At 37.9% G+C, this 19,207-nt stretch overlaps 1 protein-coding gene across 4 annotated transcripts in view; it reads left to right on the plus strand.

Moving 5' to 3' along the window:
• The window catches only part of RBM46 (RNA binding motif protein 46), a 59,073-nt gene that overhangs the window by 37,420 nt on the left and 2,446 nt on the right, over window positions 1–19,207 (plus strand). For 2 of the 4 annotated variants that reach the window (XM_027513510.1, XM_027513509.1), the window contains exon 5: window positions 7,663–7,722. The exons of the other annotated variants lie outside the window; for them this stretch is intronic. In XM_027513510.1, coding sequence (XP_027369311.1) covers window positions 7,663–7,718 — 56 coding nt within the window. In that variant the 3' untranslated portion in view covers window positions 7,719–7,722. The remainder of the gene's footprint in view (window positions 1–7,662; window positions 7,723–19,207) is intronic. 4 annotated transcript variants of the gene reach the window in all.

Here is a 19,207-nt window from a genome sequence, read left to right on the forward strand (position 1 = left end):
AATGCTTTCAATTTTTCACCATTGAGGATAATGTTTGCTGTGTGGTAAACATACATGGCTTTTGTTATGTTGAGGTTATGTTCTTTCTATGCCTGCTTTCTGAAGAGTTTTTTTTTTTTTTTTTGATCATAAATGGATGTTGAATCTTGTCAAAGACTTTCTCTGAATCTATTGAAATGAGCATATGGTTTTTAACCTTCAGTTTGCTAATGTGTATCACATTGAGTGACTTGTGAATATTGAAGAATCCTTGCATCCCTGGGATAAAGCCCACTTGGTCATGATGTGTGATGTTTTTAATATGTTGTTGGACTATGTTTGCTAGCATTTTGGTGAGGATTTTTGCATCTGTGTTGATCAGTGATATTGGCCGGTAGTTTTCTTTTTTTGTGGTGTCTTTGTCTGGTTTTGGCATTAGTGTGATGGTGGCCTTATAGAATGAATTTGGGAGTTTACCTTCCTCTGCAATTTTCTGGAAGAGTTTGAGTACGATAGGTGTTAGCTCTTCTCTAAATTTTTGGTAGAATTCACCAGTGAAGCGATCTGGTCCTGGGCTTTTGTTTGTTGGAAGATTTTTGATTACAGTTTCTATTTCCATGCTTGTGATGGGTCTGTTGAGATTTTTAGCTTCTTCCTAGTTCAGTTTTTGGCTTATACTTTTCTAAGAATTTGTCCATTTCTTACAAGTTGTCTATTTTATCGACATATAGTTACTGATAGTAATCTCTTATGATCTTTTGTATGTCTTTGTTGTCTGTTGTGATTTCTCCATTTTCATTTGTAATTTGGTTGATATGAGTCTCCCTTTTTTTCTTGATAAGTCTGGCTAATGGTTTGTCAATTTTATTTATCTTCTCAAAGAACCAGCTTTTAGTTTTGTTGATTTTTGCTATAGCCTCCTTTGTTTCTTTTTCATTTATTTCTGCCCTAATTTTTGTGATTTCTTTCCTTCTGCTAACCCTAAGTTTCTTCATTTCGTTTTTTTGCTAGGTGCTTTAGTGTAGAGTTAGGTTATTTATTTGACTTTTCTCTTGTTTTTTGAGGTAAGCCTGTATTGCTGTGAACCTTCCCCTTAGCACTGCTTTTACTGAGTTCCATAGGTTTTGGGTTATTGTGTTTTCTTTTTCATTTGTTTCTATGCATATTTTCATTTTCTTTTTGATTTCTTCTATGATTTGTTGGTTATTCAGAAGCGTGTTAGAGAATGCAGTGGCAACCCACTCCAGTACTCTCACCTGGAAAATCCCATGGACGGAGCAGCCTGGTAGACTGCAGTCCATGGGGTCGCTAAGTCAGACATGACTGAGCAACTTCACTTTCACTTTTCCTTTCATGCATTGGAGAAGGAAATGGCAACCCATTCCAGTGTTCTTGCCTGGAGAATCCTGGGGATGGGGAAGCCTGGTGGGCTGCCGTCTCTGGGGTTGCACAGAGTCAGACATGACTGAAGCAACTTAGCAGCAGCAGAAGCATGTTATTTAGCCTCCATATGTTTGTGTTTTCAATAGTTTTTTTCCCTGTAATTGACATCTAATCTTAGATGCTTGAAATGTTTTCAGTGTTTTCGAATTTACTAAGGCTAGATTTATGGCCCAGGATGTGCCCTAAACCTCACCCTAGGGATCCTAGAGAATGTTCTGTGTGTACTTGAGGAAAAGGTGAAATTCATTGTTTTAGGGTGAAATGTCCAGTAGATATCAATTAGGTCTGACTGGTCCATTGTATCATCTAAAGTTTGTGTTTGCTTGCTAATTTTCTGTTTGGTTGATCTATCCATAGGTATGAGTGGGGTATTGAAGTCTCCCACTGTTATTGTGTTACTGTTAATTTTCCCATTCATACTTGTTAGCATTTGCCTTATGTATTGAGGTGCTCCTATGTTGGGTGCATATATATTTTTAATTGTTATATTATCTTCTTGGATTGATCCTTTGATCATTAGGTAGTATCCTTCTGTCTTTTTTCATGGCCTTTATTTAAAAATCTGTTTTATCTGATATGAGTATTGCTACTCCTGCTTTCCCCTTGGTTTGAGGTGGGTCTCTTGGAGATAGCATATATGGGGGTTTGTTTCTGTATCCATTCAGCCAGTCTTTGTCTTTGGTTGAGGCATTCAATCCATTTACATTTAAGGTAATTACTGACAAGTATGATCCCATTGCCATTTACTTTGTTGCTTTGGGTTTGAGTTTATATACCTTTTCTGTGTTTCCTGTCTAGAGACAATCCTTTAGCATTTGTTGAAGAGCTGGTTTGGTGGTGCTGAATTCTCTCAGCTTTTGCTTGTCTGTAAAGCTTTTGATTTCTCCTTCATATTTGAGTGAGATCCTTGCTGGGTACAGTAATCTGGGTTGTAGGTTTTTCTGTTTCATCACTTTAAGTATGCCCTGCCATTCCCTCCTGGCCTGAAGAGTTTCTATTGAAAGATCAGCTGTTATCCTTATGGGAATCCCCTTGTGTGTTATTTGTTGTTTTTCCCTTGCTGCTTTTAATATTTGTTCTTTGTGTTTGATCTTTGTTAGTTTGATTAATATGTGTTTTGGGGTGTTTTGCCTTGGGTTTATCCTATTTGGGATTCTCTGGGTTTCTTGGATTTGGGTGGCTATTTCCTTCCCCATTTTAGGGAAGTTTTCAACTATTATCTCCTCAAGTATTTTCTCATGCCCTTTGTTTTTGTCTTCTTCTTCTGGGACTCCTACGATTCAAATGTTGAGGGGTTTAACATTGTCTCAGAGGTCTCTGAGATTGTCCTCATTGCTTTTAATTCTTTTTTCTTTTTTCCTTTCTACTTCATTTATTTCCACCATTCTATCTTCCACCTCACTTATCCTATCTTCTGCCTCAGTTATTCTACTGTTGGTTTCCTCCAGAGTGCTTTTGATCTCAGTTATTGCATTATTGACGGACTCTTCTTTATTTCTTCTAGGTGCTTGTTAAACATTTCTTTTGTCTTCTCAAGCTTTGTCCCTAATCTATTTATCTGTAACTTCATTTTGTTTTCAAGATTTTGGATCTTTACTATCATTCTGAATTCTTTTTCAGTTAGACTCCCTATTTCCTCTTTTGTTTGGTTTGGTGGGCATTTATCATGTTCTTTTACCTGCTGAGTATTTCTCTGCCTTTTCATCTTGTTTAGATTGCTGTGTTTGGGTGGCCTTTCTGTATTCTGGCAGTTTGTGGTTCCTTTTTATTGTGGTGGTTGCTCACTATGGGTGGGGTTGAACTAGGTGCTTGTCAAGGTTTCCTGGTTAGGGGAGCTTGCGTCTGTGTTCTGGTGGGTAGAGCTGGATCACTTCTCTCTGGAGTGCAGTGAAGTGTCCAGTAGTGAGTTTTGGGGTGTCAGTGGGTTTGGTATGGCTTTGGGTAGCCTGTCTTTTAATGTTCATGGCTGTATTCCTGCTTTGCTGGAGAATTAGCTTGATATGTCTTGCTGTGGAACTTGTTGGCTCTTAGATGGAGTTTGGTTTCAGTAAGTATGGAGGCTTTTGGATGTGCTGTCTATTAGTGTCCCCTGGAATCAGGAGTTCTCTGATGTTCTCAAGGTTTGGAGTTAAGCCTCCTGCCTTTGGCTTTCAGTCTTATTCTTACAGTAGCCTCAAGACGTCTCCATCCATACAGCACTGATGATAAAACCTCTAGGTTAATGGTGAAAAGATTCTCCACAGTGAGGGAAACCCAGAGAGGTTCACAGAGTTACATGGAGAAGAGAAGAGGGAGGCGGGAGATAGAGGTGACCAGGAGGAGAAGAGGGGGAATCAAAAGAGGAGAGATCAATCTAGCCAGTAATCAATTCCCTATGTAGTCTCCACAGTCTGGATCCCTCAGAGATGTTCACAGAGTTACACAGAGAAGAGAAGAGGGAGGAAGGAGACAGAGGTGGCCAGGAGTGGAAGAGGGTGAATCAAAAGGGGAGAGAGCAACCTAGCCAGAAATCAGTTCCCTAAGTGTTCTCCACAGCCCAGAACAGCCAGAGAGATTCACAGAGTTGAGAAGAGAAGGGGGAGGGAGGAGATAGAGGTGACCTACGGGAGAAAAGGGAAAGTCAAAAGGGGAGAGTGCAGTCAAGCCAGTAATCACACCCCTGAGTGGAAATGGATACTGAAGATTAGATTCTTAAAGGTACAAAATTGGTAACAAATAACCCAAAAGCAAAGATTAAAAATCTAGAGGTTAGACTCTCAAAACTACAATATTAAAAATACAAAACAAAATCAATCACAAAATTATAAATATATATATATATGTGAAATTTGCTTTAAAAAATGGTCTTTTGCAAGGTAATAGTAGGTTATAAAAATGAAAATTAAAGGAGTAATAAAGAACTAAAATTTTTTTAAATTAAAAAGTGATAATAGTAAAAACAGGAATTTCTCTGAAGCTGTTGTGGGCAGTGTGGGGTCAGTTCAGTTTTAGATAGTTCCTTGTTCCAGCTTGTACTTGTTCTCAAGATCTGTAGGCCCCCTCCAATGCTTAGTCAATGTTAACTACAGGATTTTAATATGATGGACCTGTCATTTCCAGAGCGGTTCTCTCTTATTTGTTTATTTTGGCTTCCTCTGTTTGCAAGTCTCTTCTAATTTCTGCCCTGACACAAGGGGTCGAACACCGTCATTTACCTAGGCTGACTCGCTCAGTTCTGTTGTGGGGAGGGAGAAACACTGCAAACAAGTACCACTGGCATGTGCAGGGAGTGCTTGCAGGGTATGGACCACACTGGGTTTGCCCCCGCTCACAGAGGCATGTGCTTTCCAGGTCTACACTGCTTAGGCTCCAGGGTGCTCTGCAGGGCACTGTCCAAAGCAGGCCCTGCTTTCTGTGCACTTCCCAGGTCTAAGCTGCTCAGGTTCTCGGGAACTCCACAAGGGCACAGACTCGGTTGGGCATCCATTCTGTGCCCTTTTGAGGTCCAAGCAGCTCAGGCAACCAGGTGCTTGGTGAGGGCACTGTCCCAGGTGGGCTGTGCGTCTTACCACCTCCCCTGTCCCAGCCACTCAGTTTCCCCGGTATGCCATGGGAGTGCCGTCTCAGCTGTGTATCTCCTCTGGGGAGCTTACCTCAGGCTGCAACCTCCTGGCAGGAGTCAACCATCCAGGATCCCAGGTAGACGTGGTTAGCAGCTGGGGCCCTGCTCACAGTCTGGTGGAGGATGCCGTCTCTGGGGCTGAGACTGGAGCAGCCCCCGCCCCCGCCTTCCGGCTCTGACTCTTGCATGCCTGCCTCTGCCCTGGCAGGGGGTAGAGGGTGGGCTGTATGCAGCCGGATCGCTCTCCTTTGATATTCTCTTACTCCTTTGTTCTGTGAGCGGGCCAGGCTACGTGAAAGAGCCTTCCTTGGGAAAGTTCTCTCTCTCTTTATTTTTCCTCTCTAGCGATTCCCCAGTTTGGGTTGCTGTCTCACATTAGCTTCCTCAGATTGTCCTCAGGGCATTCAGGCCTGGTCCTTACCCCAAGGACTGATGATGCCACCCAGGCCTCCCTGTCCAGCCTCCACTCACTAGTGGTGGATGCAAGCATCTGGGCTGCTTCTCCGTTGGCAGTTGCGGTTAGGCACCTATTCTGTGCGTTTCCCCCCGCCCCCACTCTGGGTTATGTTGCCCTCTGAGATTGCAAAAATCCCCACAGACCTGCCTGTGAGAGGGTTTCCTACTGTTTGGAAACTTCTTCTCCTTCACAACTCCCTCTCCAGATTGGGTCTCCATCTCTAACTCTTTTGTCTCTCTTTTTATCTTTAATATCTTGTCCCACCTCCTTTCGAAGAGAATGGGCTGCCTTTCTGGGTGCCTGGTGTCCTCTGCCAGTATTGAGAAGTTGTTTTGTGGAATTTGCTCAGCGTTCAAATGATCTTTTGATGAATTTGTGGGAAAGAAAGTGGTCTCCCCGTCCTATTCCTTGGCCATCTTGGGACCATTACTCCTTTATTATAAACTCCTCTGGCTACTTTCAATATTTTCTGTTTCTTCTGTGATTTTCAGAAGTATTACTATGGTAGACTTAGGTATAATTTTCTTACTTTTTGTCTTAATTGAAACTTTAACCCCTTCTAATCTGGATCAGTGTTTTTCACTTGTTTTAGAAAGTTCTAAGTTATTCTGTTTTCTTATATTGCTTTTGTCCCATTTTCTCTGTTTTTCTCTATGGTACTCCAGTTATGAACTGTTGGACCATTTTACTATATCCCATTTATCTACTGTGTTCTTTCTATACTTTTCCATTCTTTTGTATAATTAGTCTACATATTTTTTCAGGCTTGTCTTTCTGCTTATGAATTCCTTTTTTATCTGTGTCTAACATGATAAAGTAATTATTTGAATTTCTCAGCTCTGAAATTTCATTTGATTTTTTTGTTGTGATTTATATTTTTCTTCCAAAATTTTCAGTCTTGTTTTTTATTTCCTTGAGGATGGCAGTCATAATTATTTTGATGTCTAGTTCTGAAAAGTTTGTCTACATTTCCTATAGCTCTGTTACTGTTGACTTCTGTTTCTTGTGACTTTATTTTATCTTTTTATATGATTGGTTCTTTTTAATTGAATGCCAGGTATCATATATGACAAACGTGATGATCTGAAAGTTAATATGCTTGCTTTAAAATGGTGACCAAAGGACTGGCAACCTCAGATTGTCTTAATCTTGGCAGATATTGAGATTTGAATTTAGTCATCTAAACTAAATTAAAATTGGTCTACTTCTAGTTCAGTTTTATTGAGGGTTCTAGACATGCTCCTCAACTCCAGTTTTTGTTCTCTTATCCTCAGAAATTTGTCTGTATGTTGCCATCTTCCTTTGTCTCTCAGATCCCTCTTCAGAACTTGCCAGTCTTTGTAGGCAAAACATACCTCCAGAAGATGTGCTTACCTCTTTGAGTTTCTTCTTGCCTAAGATCACAGTCCCACAGTTCTTCAATCTTGACCATTCTCGGTGCTTTTAGATAGTTAGCTTTTCTTTTAATAAATGTCTGGGTATTTAGTTCTCACTGGGAAGAGTTGACTAAATACCTAATTTATTACATAAAAACCAGAAAATATGGTGACTTTTTCTGCTGAGTTATCTGTAAGATCAGTATTTAAAAGTCTATAGTTTTATGTGGATCAAACATTTTTTACTTGTTTATACTTGAATACAGAGATCCACCAAAATGGATGGACATTCAAAGTTATACTGTATATAGCTAAGTTAGGCTTCAAGTAGATCAAGTTTAGCTGTTAATAAGTCAGATATTTTTTAAGGTTAGTATTATTTTGGCTATTTATTTCTTTTTAACACAGAGGGAAATGATACTGATTTTTTCAAATTCACTTAGGTTCTTTGGCTATCCACTTATAAAAAATTGGGCAATCTCATTTGTTTTTTAAATATTTTTCTTATTTTATTGGTAGAGTAGTCCTTCTTGGAAAAACCAATAAGGTCTTAATTTGTATAGAAAGATATGTTAATTCTGTTAATGTATTAAATCGTAATTTTCATTCCGAAAGCAAAATACTGCTCTTTGTTCATCTTTGCAGAACTTCAGAAATAACTATCACTTGTTTCTTTTCCTCTAAATTTATTTTCATATTTACTGATCAGATAATTTTAACTGAAGTTATCAAGGATTCCATCACTTCCAAGATAGGGATAACATCAGTCTAAAGACTCAATTCTTTTCTGTCTTCACTGCTTACAGACAGGGAACACAGTCTCTTCAGCCTGGACCTATGTAGAAGAATTTGGAGAAAATAAGCAGGTAAGAAAAAGCTTCTTAGGAATATTAAGTGATATGTTTTGTTTTCAGAAAGCTAGTTATAAATTATTCTTCTTACAGTTTTAAGAAGAAATATTTAAAATTGGCCAATGAAACCTTGTGATAACTTTTGATGATTATAGCTTTGATTATTATAGACACATTACACAAAGTTTTAAAAAGTTAACCTGGTTTCCATATTTTAGGACTTCTCAAAACTTTAAACAGGCTAGTGTATACGTTGTAAAGCACCCAAATGACAAACAGTATTTTAAAGTAGATGTAGTTGAAATAAACATATCATAAGTAGATTACCCCAGATTTCTCAAACTAACTTGACAAGGGAAGGCTGATTTTTTCAGATTTATTAAACCAAATTATTATTGATACAGTTTAGAATAAAAACTAAATTTATTAGGATTCACTTAGTTTTTTCAATATGGTACTTAGGAGGATAAATTTTAGTAGGAAATTAAAGGTAGTTTAGAGTTTGAGTAAAGATTATTAGTATCTAAATTCATTTTTACATATAGAGACCAAAAAAAAAAAAAAAAGTTGTAGTTCACTGGGAAGTAACCCGTATGTTCTTGAGTAAGTTTTTTATCTTTCTGTACCTCAGTTTCCTCCATGTTAAAGAGAAAATTAGTAGTACTTACCTTGTAAGGCTATTGTAAGGATTAAATACTGCTAATCTTGAGTAGTTATTTTTTTGTACTTAGTAAGTGCTCAATAAATATTAACTATAACTCATACTTCAGATACTGATCATGGGGTTCTTGCGGCAAGAATACTAGAGTGGTTTGCCATCTGTTCCCCCACTAGACCTCATTTTGCAGAACTCTTCACTATGACCCAGTCATCTTGGGTGACCCTACATGGCATGGCTCATAGCTTCATTAAGTTATACAAGCTCCTTTGCCATGACAAGGCGTGATCCATGAAAGACTCACACTTTTGCATTGGAATGCAAAAGTAGGAAGTGAAGCAATACCTGGAATAGTAAGGCAAATTTAGCCTTGGAGTACAAAATGAAGCAGGACAAAGGCTAACAGTTTTGACCAGATGGTTAATCAGTTCAGTTCAGTTCAGTTCAGTCACTCAGTCGTGTCCGACTCTTTGCGACCCTATGAATCACAGCACGCCAGGCCTCCCTGTCCATCACCAACTCCCGGAGTTCACCCAGACTCACATCCATCAAGTCAGTGATGCCATCCAGCCATCTCATCCTCTGTCGTCCCCTTCTCCTCCTGCCCCCAATCCCTCCCAGCATCAGAGTCTTCCAGTGAGTCAACTCTTCGCATGAGGTGGCCAAAGTACTGGAATTTCAGCTTTAGCATCATTCCTTCCAAAGAAATCCCAGGGCTGATCTCCTTCAGAATGGACTGGTTGGATCTCCTTGCAGTCCAAGGGACTCTCAAGAGTCTTCTCCAACACCACAGTTCAAAGGCATCAATTCTTCGGCGCTCAGCCTTCTTCACAGTCCAACTCTCATATCCATACATGACCACAGGAAAAACCATAGCCTTGACTAGACGAACCTTTGTTGGCAGAGTAATGTCTCTGCTTTTGAATATGCTATCTAGGTTGGTCGTAACTTTCCTTCCAAGGAGTAAGCGTCTTTTAATTTCATGGCTGCTGTCACCATCTGCAGTGATTTTGGAGCCCAAAAAAATGAGTCTGACACTGTTTCCACTGTTTCCCCATCTATTTGCCATGAAGTGATGAGACCAGATGCCATGATCTTCGTTTTCTGAATGTTGAGCTTTAAGCCAACTTTTTCACTCTCCACTTTCACTTTCATCAAGAGGCTTTTTAGTTCCTCTTCACTTTCTGCCATAAGAGTGGTGTCATCTGCATATCTGAGGTTATTGATGTTTCTCCTGGCAATCTTGATTGCAGCTTGTGTTTCTTCCAGTCCAGCATTTCTCATGATGTACTCTGCATATAAGTTAAAGATGGTCAATACCAAAGTCAAATTGATTATACTCTTTGCAGCTGAAAATGGAGATGCACTATACAGTCAGCAAAAACAAGACCTGGAGCTGACTGTGGCTCAGATTATGAGTTCCTTACTGCAAAATACAGACTTAAATTGAAGAAAGTAGGGAAAACCACTAAACCATTCATTATGACCTAAATCATATCTATTATGGTATGACCTAAATCATATCTATTATGATTAGTACAGTGGAAGTGACAAAAAGAGTCAAGGGATTAGATCTGGAAACAGAGTGCCTGAAGAACTATGGATGGAAGTTTAAAACATTGTACAGGAGGCAGTGACCAAAGTCATCTCAAAAAAAAAAAAATGCAAGAAGGCAAAGTGATTGTCTGAAGAGGCTTTACAAATAGCTGAAGAAAGAAGAGAAGCAAAAGGCAAGAGAGAAAGGGAAAGATATACCCAACTTTAATATAGAGTTTCAGAAAATGGGAAGGATAGATAAAAAGGCCTACTTAAATGAGCAATGCAAAGAGATAGAGGAAAACAGTAGAAAAATCTCTTTAAGAAAATTGGAGGTATTAAGGGAGCATTTTATGCAAGGATGGTCACGATAAAGGAAAGAAAAAGTAAGGACCTAACAGAAGCGGAAGAGATTCAGAATAGGTATCAAGAATATAGAGACAAACTATACAAGAAAGGTCTTAATGACCCAGATAATCATAATGCCATAGTCACCCACCCAGAGTCAGACATCCTGGAGTATGAATTCAAGTGGGCTTTATGAAGCATTACTATGAACAAAGCTAGTGGAGATGATGGAATTCCAATGAGCTATTTCAAATCCTAAAAGATGATGTTGTTAAAGTACTGTGCTGAATATGCCAGCAAATTTGGATAACTTAGCAGTGGCCATACAACTGGAAAAGGTCAGTTTTCATTTCAATCCCAAAGAAGGGTAATGCCAGAGAATGTTCAAACTACCATACGATTGTACTCATTTCACATACTAGCAAGATAATGCTCAAAATTCTTCAGGCTAGACTTCAGTAGTATGTGAATTGAGAACTTCCAGATGTACAAGCCAGATGTACAACTTCCAGATGCCTTTTAGAAAAGGCAGAGGAACCAGAGATTTAATTGCCAGCATTCATTGTATTGTAGAAAAAGCAAAGGAATTCCAGAAAAGCATCTGCTTCTGCTTCATTGACTATGTCTAAAGCTTTTCACTGTATGAATCACAACAAACTAGAAAGTTCTTCAGGAAATGGGACTATCAGACCACCTTAGTTTCCTGATAAACAAGAAACCTGTATGCAGGTCATGAAATAGCAGACCCAAACATGGTACAACTGACTGGTTCAAAATTGGAAAAGGAGTATGGGAGTGCTGTATATTGTCACCTTGCTTATTTAACTTATATGCAGAGTACACCATGTGAAATTCCTCCACCCTGAAATCAAGACTGCCAGGAGAAATATCAAGAACCTCAGATATTCGAATGATACCACTCTCATGACAGAAAGGGAAGAGAATCTAAAGAGCCTCTTGATAAGTGTGAAAGAGAGTGAAAAAGCTGGCTTCACTTATTCAAAAAACTAAGGTCACAACATCTGATCCCATCACTTCATGGGAAATGGTGAAAAAGTGGAAGCAGTTACAGATTTTCTTTTCTTGGGCTCCAAAATTATCTGTGGACAGTGACTGCAGCCTTGAAGTTAAAAGATGTTTGCTCCTTGGGAGGAAAGCTATGAGAAACCTAAGTGAAAGTGAAAGCTGCTCAGTCATGTCCGACTCCTTGTGACCCCATGGACTGTGCATGTCCATGGCATTCTCTAGTCCAGAGTACTGGAGTCAGTAGTCTTTCCCTTATCCAGAGGATCTTCCAGACCCGGGGATCGAACCCAGGTCTCCCTCAAGCAAGTGAATTCTTTACCAGCTGAACCACAAGGGATGCCCAAGAATACTGGGTTGGGTAGCCTATTCCTTCTCTAGCAGATCTTCCCAACCAAGGAATCTCTTGCATTGCAGACAGATTCTTTACCAACTGAGCTAACAGGGAAGCCCCTAGACGGTGTATTAAAAAGAAGACATCACTTTGCCAACAAGGTCTGTATGGTCAGAGCTATGGTTTTTTCATATAGTCACCTACGGATATGAGAGTTGGACTATAAAGAAGGTTGAATGCTAAGAATTGATGCTTTTGAATTATGATGTGGGAGAAGACTCTTGAGAGAGTCCCTTGGACACCCAGGAAGAAATCAACCTCGATCATTCATTGGAAGGACTGATGATGGTGCTAAAGCTCTAATTCTTTGGCCCCCTGATGTAAACATCTAACTCACTGGAAAAGACCTTGATTCTGGGAAAGATAGAAGGCAGAAGGAGAAAGGGGAAAAAGAAGGGTGCAGCAGAAGATGAGATATTTAGATAGGCTCACCAACTTAATGGACATGAATTTGAGCAAACTCTGGGAGACAGTGAAGGGCAGAGGAACCCAGTGTGCTACAGTCCATGGGGTAGGACATGATTTAGCAACTGAACAGAGAGCACCATACTTCAGATACAAGCAATATGTTTAAATTTGAAACTTAAAACTTTATTTGTATAGATCTTACTCTTAGTTAAAATTTTTAAATATGTGATGCTGTTTCAGAACTGCCTTCCCTACAATTTTTTTTTTTGTTCAAATTTTAAAGTATGAAGGCTAAATTTACTGACGGAAATGAAACTTGAAAAGAGTTGCTATCTTTCTTAGAGCTGTGTCTTCACCTTGGCTCAGACAGTTTTTGTAGTGAGCTACAATTTTTAAGCTATACTGAAGCCTAGTTTTGTATGTGTGGTGTCGCTTCGGTCATGTCTGACTCTTTGTGACCTTATGGACTGTAGCCTGCCAGGCTCCTCTGGACCTCGGATTCGGACAGGAATACTGGTGTGTTGCCATGCTGTCCTCCAGGGGGTCTTACTAACCCAGGGATCGAACTCGTGTCTGTCTCCTGCATTGGCAAGTGAGTTCTTTACCACTAGCACCACCTAGGAAGCCTAGTTTGTTATAACTCAAATCATAATTTTCCCTCTCATAGGCTGCTCTTTTATTCTTCTTTTTCCAAATGGTATATAAACTAGCATTAAAAGGAATTTGACACAATTAAATCTCTTAATACAAAGGTAGCATACTGGAAGTTCTAGAAAGAATTTGTTTGGTCTCTTCAATTTTTTGACAGGAAAGCAGCTAGGTTTCACTTCAGTACAAATAGCTGAACACCTATTATTTTACATTTGGTCCTTTTTCAGCTCTTTTGTTACATCTTGGCCTCTGAAGACATTTGAGTTTATAATTGCTGTATTTAACATATTTTAAGAATTTTTCTGATTTCTTTTTAATGTTTTCCCATTATATAGTAGTCTTATTAAAGGTTCTTCCTATACTGATTTGCACAGTTGTTCAGTGAAACAGCTGTTTCTGTGCTCACGTTTGGGAGGAACCATGAACTATATATACTCCCCTTGGAAGTTATAATGCATTGCAGTTAGCGTCCTGAATAACTATAGTACAATTTGTTTAGCTGTTAGATCCATCTTTCCTAAAATTTTCCTAAGATGTTTTTTGGCCCAAGGGATTCTTGTTTCAAGAATTGTGTGGGATGTAGTTTGGGAAACTTAAACTAACCCAGAGAAATGCTTGGGATTTCTTTCTAGCTTTTTTAAGGTATAATTAAAATACAATAAAATGCTCAAATTTAAAGTGTACACTTCTGGTCAGTTTTGCTTTATAAATTTGTGAAATCAAGAAAAAGAAGATTTCTGTCACCTTTACTATAATCCACTTATTCTTCTGGGTCCTCTTTCCCAGGCAGGCACTGAAACTGATTGCTTTCACTGTAGTGATATTAGTTTGCATTTTCAAGGGTTTCAGATCTTTGTTTTGGGGTTTCAATTATAATCTTTAGATAATTTAGAATGAAACAGCTGCTAATAATAATACAGATAATTGACAAAATGTTTATGATATATGGTATCAAAGTTTTTAGAGTAAAAATTTTAAACCCGTATCTTCAAAATTATATGGGAATTACACTGTAATGTGGAGAAGGCAATGGCAGCTCACTCCAGTACTCTTGCCTGGAAAATCCCGTGGGTGGAGGAGCCTGGTAGGCTGCAGTCCATAATTTAATTAATAATTTCCCCTCAAAATTGAATCTGAGAAATAGAATCATCTAGTAAAATCAGAGAACTAATTAACTATAAGCTTATAAGGAAACAGTTATAGACAGTAACTTTCTTACCCAGCTGCCTATTACTAAGATTATCATATTCAAACCCTCCTATAAATCATATTAAAACAGAAATAACTGACCTCAGCTACTCTGTGGGCCTACTCTTAAAGAAACACATCGGTCATTGCATGTGTACTCTTTGCCCTTTACTGTCAGTCACCTGATAGGAAAAATTAAGTAGGAAATAAAAATACTTAAAAAAAATTTACTTGAAGTAGGGAAAGTAAATGAGGTAAAAATACCAGTAAATTTGATACTCCTAATGTAGTCCAGTCAAAAATACCACATAAAAATTTAGTTAATGATTTTTAAATATCTCATAGGTTATAGTTGCTTAATAATTACCAATTCTGAAAATGCTTTCCTCTGCTATACAGTTAGCTCTTGGTCTTCTGTACTAGGATAGAAATACAGCATAATGAATGATAAATGTTAATTGTTTTCTAACATACATGATTTTAATGTCTATGTTTGAACCCAGCCTTTTAAAAATACTCTAGATATATATAATACTGTTAGAAAAAACTATTTTAAAGATGAAATTCAGTGGTTCAGTAAAAGAAAGTTATTGAGTTACTATAGTTATGGCTATTAGAATATTAGAAATTGAAATAAAAAATGGTAAAATGAAATTTTTTCAAAATTTTGATAGAGATTTCATAGAAATCTAAAGAAATGCTTAAAATACATGTTAAAGGTGGAAATGTTTTTCACAGGTCAAAACATCGGGTGCTTCACATTGCTGTTGGGAGTGTTAAAATGGTATATAGTTTCTTGGAAAATCATTGGCAATACCTCAGAAAGTTAAACAGAGTTTACCATATGACCCAGTAATTCCATTCCTAGTTATTCACTCTAGAGAATTGAAGACATATGTTCACACAAAATTTTGCGCACGTACTCTTTAGCAGTATTATTCCCAACAACCAAAAGGTGAATGTCCATTGATAAACAAATGGATAAACAATTTGATAAACAAAATGCATTATCTCTATACGATGGCTATAAAAAAGTTCTGATACATACTACATGGATGAACCTTTAAATCATGCTATGTTAGTTAAGAAAGACCACCTTAATTATGTAATTTCATTTATATGAAAAATCTGTAATAGGCAAATCTGTAGAAACAGAAAAGTGAGTGGTTGCTGGGGCTGGAGGAGATGGAATGGGGAGTGACTGCTAATAGGTACATACAGATTTCTGTTGAGGGTCTTGAAAATGCTCTGGATAGTGGTGTTTGTTTGCATAACTTTATGCCTGTACTAAAAATCACTGAATCGTACACTTTAAAAAGGTACATCAGAAAGAAGAGGTGGATATCAAGGTAGAATTCACAGAGCTAACAAGGAGAAAGGAAAAAACCAATTACGAGGAATTTACTTTGTAATGGAAAATGAATTCAAAGAGTGTCTGGTTAGAAACTAAAAGAAAAAGATTAATATGAGAGGATGCTTTCTCGGAACTCACTTTCAGGTCTCTATTAAGGCTTTCTCCTTTGTATGAGACAAAAGCAGCTGGCGATTGTGTGATGTTCCATCAGGATGTGTAAGAGAGAAACAGAAAAGCAAGACTCAAACAGAATAAATCAGTATACCTATTTCTTAGTTTCCACTGAGAAACATATTGGTGGCGTTTGTCTCATGCTGGACAGAGAAGGGTCGGAGGCCACAGTGTGTTCACTGCAGAGGTAGGACTGGCAAGCAGGTGGGACATGTTCTGCCAGGCTCTGCACTCCCTCCCTGGCACCACGTGGCACCATGGCTATGACTCACGATCCTGCTCACTCCAGACATAGCTTCAGAGTCTTCTGGAATTAAGGGCCCTCTTAAGGTTAAGCCTATAAATCAAATTTATTCTGTAAAAATGTTTTCATTCAGCATATAAATATGGAATTTTAGAGGATTTGATTAAAATGATATCTCTAATAAAGCATTGTGTTAGAGCAAGTTACTCATAACATTTTTTTTGTACAAAGGGGCCTTTTCCTTAAATGAAATGTTGCATAAAAGTTTAGCATTTAAAGCAAGGGAATGCAGAGTTGTGTGTTGAAGTGCAAAATGAGGGTGTGGGTAGGTGCAAGCAGAAGCCGGGTAGCTTAGTGTTAGTCACTCAATCATGTCTGATTCTTTGTGACCCCATGACTGTAGTCCACTAGATTCCTCTGGTCAGTGAAATTCTCCATGCAGGAATACTGGAGTCGGTTGCCATTCCCTATATGAGGGGGTCTTCTCAACCCAGGGATCACACCTGGGTCCTCCCACATTGCGGGCAGATTCTTTACCAACTGAGCCACCTGGGAAGCTTCAGCGCTCTCTTTCTCTCACCCTGCCCACAACACCCTTTTGAAACACTTTCTCTCAACCCAGTGAGAAAATTGTCACAGTAAAAGAGCTTGATCAGGTGAAAATAGTACTTTCCTAGGAGTTAGAAGGCCTAATTTTTGACTTGTTTTCTCTGTTTAACTGTGTGGAATATGGAAAAGTCACTCAAATCAACCATCTTTTGTTGGTAATATTCTTCAGTGAAAGAGGTGGTTTTAAGTAGAGACTTCTGAGGACTCAAGCTATTCCTATTTAATATTTTGATTTAGAGAATTTAATTAGTAAAAAACTTTATTGATATCAACAGTAAGAAGAAAAAAACCAGTAAGAATGATCAGTAAGTGACCATTTTAGTAAAATGTCTAGTTCAAGCCTTTGGGTTCATTTTTATTGCAAGTCACTGGGGTCAGAACCAAGACCTAACCAGGACCCTCATAAATCATAACAAAGAATCTTTTCAGATGCTACATGCAGTGAAATATGCCTGTAGCCAGCCTTTGCATCTCAGATCTTTGCAACTTGTCTTCTGCAATTTAAACAGCTTGGTTGTGTTCCACCAGTCTCTTGCATGCCACAACAAGTACGAATGTAGCCCCCATTTAGCAGGCTGTGAGGTTTTCTTCAACCCAGATTATCTGGAGACCTCTAAATTTTACGATGAAATTTTGTGCAAGTAAAAATGTTAGTCGTGTGTGACTCTTTGCGACCCTGTAGACTGTAACCCACCAGGGTCCTCTGTCCATGGGGATTCTCCAGGCAAGAAGCCTGGAGTGGGTTGCCATTTTCTTCTCCAGGGGATCCTCCCAACCCAGGGATCAAACCTGGGTCTTCTGCATTGCAGGCAGATTCTTTACTGTCTGAGCCACCAGGGAATCCTTAGACATAAGGGAAATACAAATTAAAACCAAAATGAGATATCATTTCATATCACTGCAATATGTGTGTACTGCTGTAAATGCACTGTTTAGCAGTATCTGTCTCTACACTATCACCTAGCAATTCTACTCTTAGTTATTTACCCCAAAGAAATGAAAATATGTATTCACTAAATAACTTGTATAAGAATGTATATAACAGCTTAATCATAATAGTCAAAGTTAGAAACAACTCAAATTTTTATCAACAGGTAAATGGATAAAGAAATTGTGGTGTATTCATACAGTGGAATACTACTTACTCAACAATAAGAATGAACAGCCTACTGATATAACATGAATGAATCTAGACATAAAAAGTACCTTAAGAATTCATTTTATATAAAGTCCGAGAACAGGCAAAACTAAACTAATAATGCTAGAAATCAGAAAGTGGTTGCCTCCAATAGAAGGGCTCTGAAATGGATAATGGGATCTTCTAGATTGACGGATATGTTTTATATCTTGCTTTAGGTGTTGTTTACATAGGTTTTTATAGTTAGCAATACTCATTGTAATGAACACATAAGATGTATGCATTTTATTGTATGTAAATTGTGAAAGTGAAAGTCAGTCGTGTCCGACTCTTTGCGACCGCATGGACTATACATTCCATGGAATTCTCCAGGCCAGAATACTGGAGTGGATAGCCTTTCCCTTCTCCAGGGGATCTTCCCAACCCAGGGATCAAACCCAGGTCTCCTGCATTGCAGGTGGATTCTTTACCAGCTGAGCTATTAGAGAAGCCCCATGTAAATTGTACCTCAATTTAAATGTAAAATGTAAATTTTACCTCAATTTAAAAAGTGTTAAGACAGTTAAATAATTATCAGTGTGAAACAAATCCTGAAATTGGCTCTGTATCATTCCCATAAGAAGAAGGGGGGAGGGGAGTCCATATCCCAGTCTGAGGCAGAAACAGAGGATGAACAAGAACTAAGGATGTTCATTGGGAAGAAAAAGCAGAGGTGGGCAAGTAAATATATGTTAGGAATTTTAATTCATTTGTTAATTTGTTGTTTCATAGAAATCAGTGATGTTTCTGAGTTCTGTTGTCTGTGATACATAAATTATATATTAGAGGAAATACAATTCATCTAGATTTATCTCACAGGTATTATCTCAAGTTTGGTATGTATTATATTTTCTAGACACCCAGATGTTTTTCTGAATATATTTAGAGTTTTTGATTGCAAAAGAATTTTTTTTGAAATGCTTGTAAACATCTGAAGCCTTTTATTTCCCAATCTTCGTAGTATTAGGGAGAATTTTTTTTCTTTATTTATCCTCTATGAATAAAGCCATCAAAGTGCCCTTTTAATTTTATATTTTAGTCTCCTTCAGAATGTGAGACTACAGTGGTCATTAGTGTGTTTTTAAATTGAAGGTTTACAGTAGGGGTATATCAAAAATGCAGTTCTTCAGACCTAATGAGCACTCTGTAAGTAGCCAGTTGTCTGTATCTTCTTTGTGAAATCTTCTGAAAATCTCTCTCTCAGCCACATTCCATGAACAGGCTGCATTAGATCTTGAATGGATATAAACCCAAAGTGAAAGTGATTTTTCTGAAAACTTCATTTCCCCATACACAAGTATAACTATTTAAAGATCTGTTCTTTTAAATCATTTTGTCTGTGATTACACTGTTAAAATTTGAAAGCATGAACTATATGAATAAGGAATTGATTGTGTGATAATCTTTAGAATGAGAGGAGAGAATCAGAACTTTAAAAAAAACAATTATTAGAATTATCAGAAACATTAAGATTTCTGTTTATACTCAATATTGTAATGCTTCAGGCAAAGAGGATCCTTTAAAAGAAGAAAAAAAAATTTCTATAATACCTGGATTTATGTTACTTTATTCTATAATACCTGGATATTAGGAAAGCAAATGGTATCAAATGGATAGTTCCTTATCCAGTTTCAAATATTGAAAATATTTTTAGCTGGATGTCTTGGTATTTGTCTTCTTGTAGCAAACTGCTTTCATTGATCTTATGGTACCATTAAAAGTTTATAAAAATTATTCTA

Source organism: Bos indicus x Bos taurus, chromosome 17 (genome assembly GCF_003369695.1).
Source record: "Bos indicus x Bos taurus breed Angus x Brahman F1 hybrid chromosome 17, Bos_hybrid_MaternalHap_v2.0, whole genome shotgun sequence".
Lineage (NCBI taxonomy): Eukaryota > Metazoa > Chordata > Mammalia > Artiodactyla > Bovidae > Bos > Bos indicus x Bos taurus.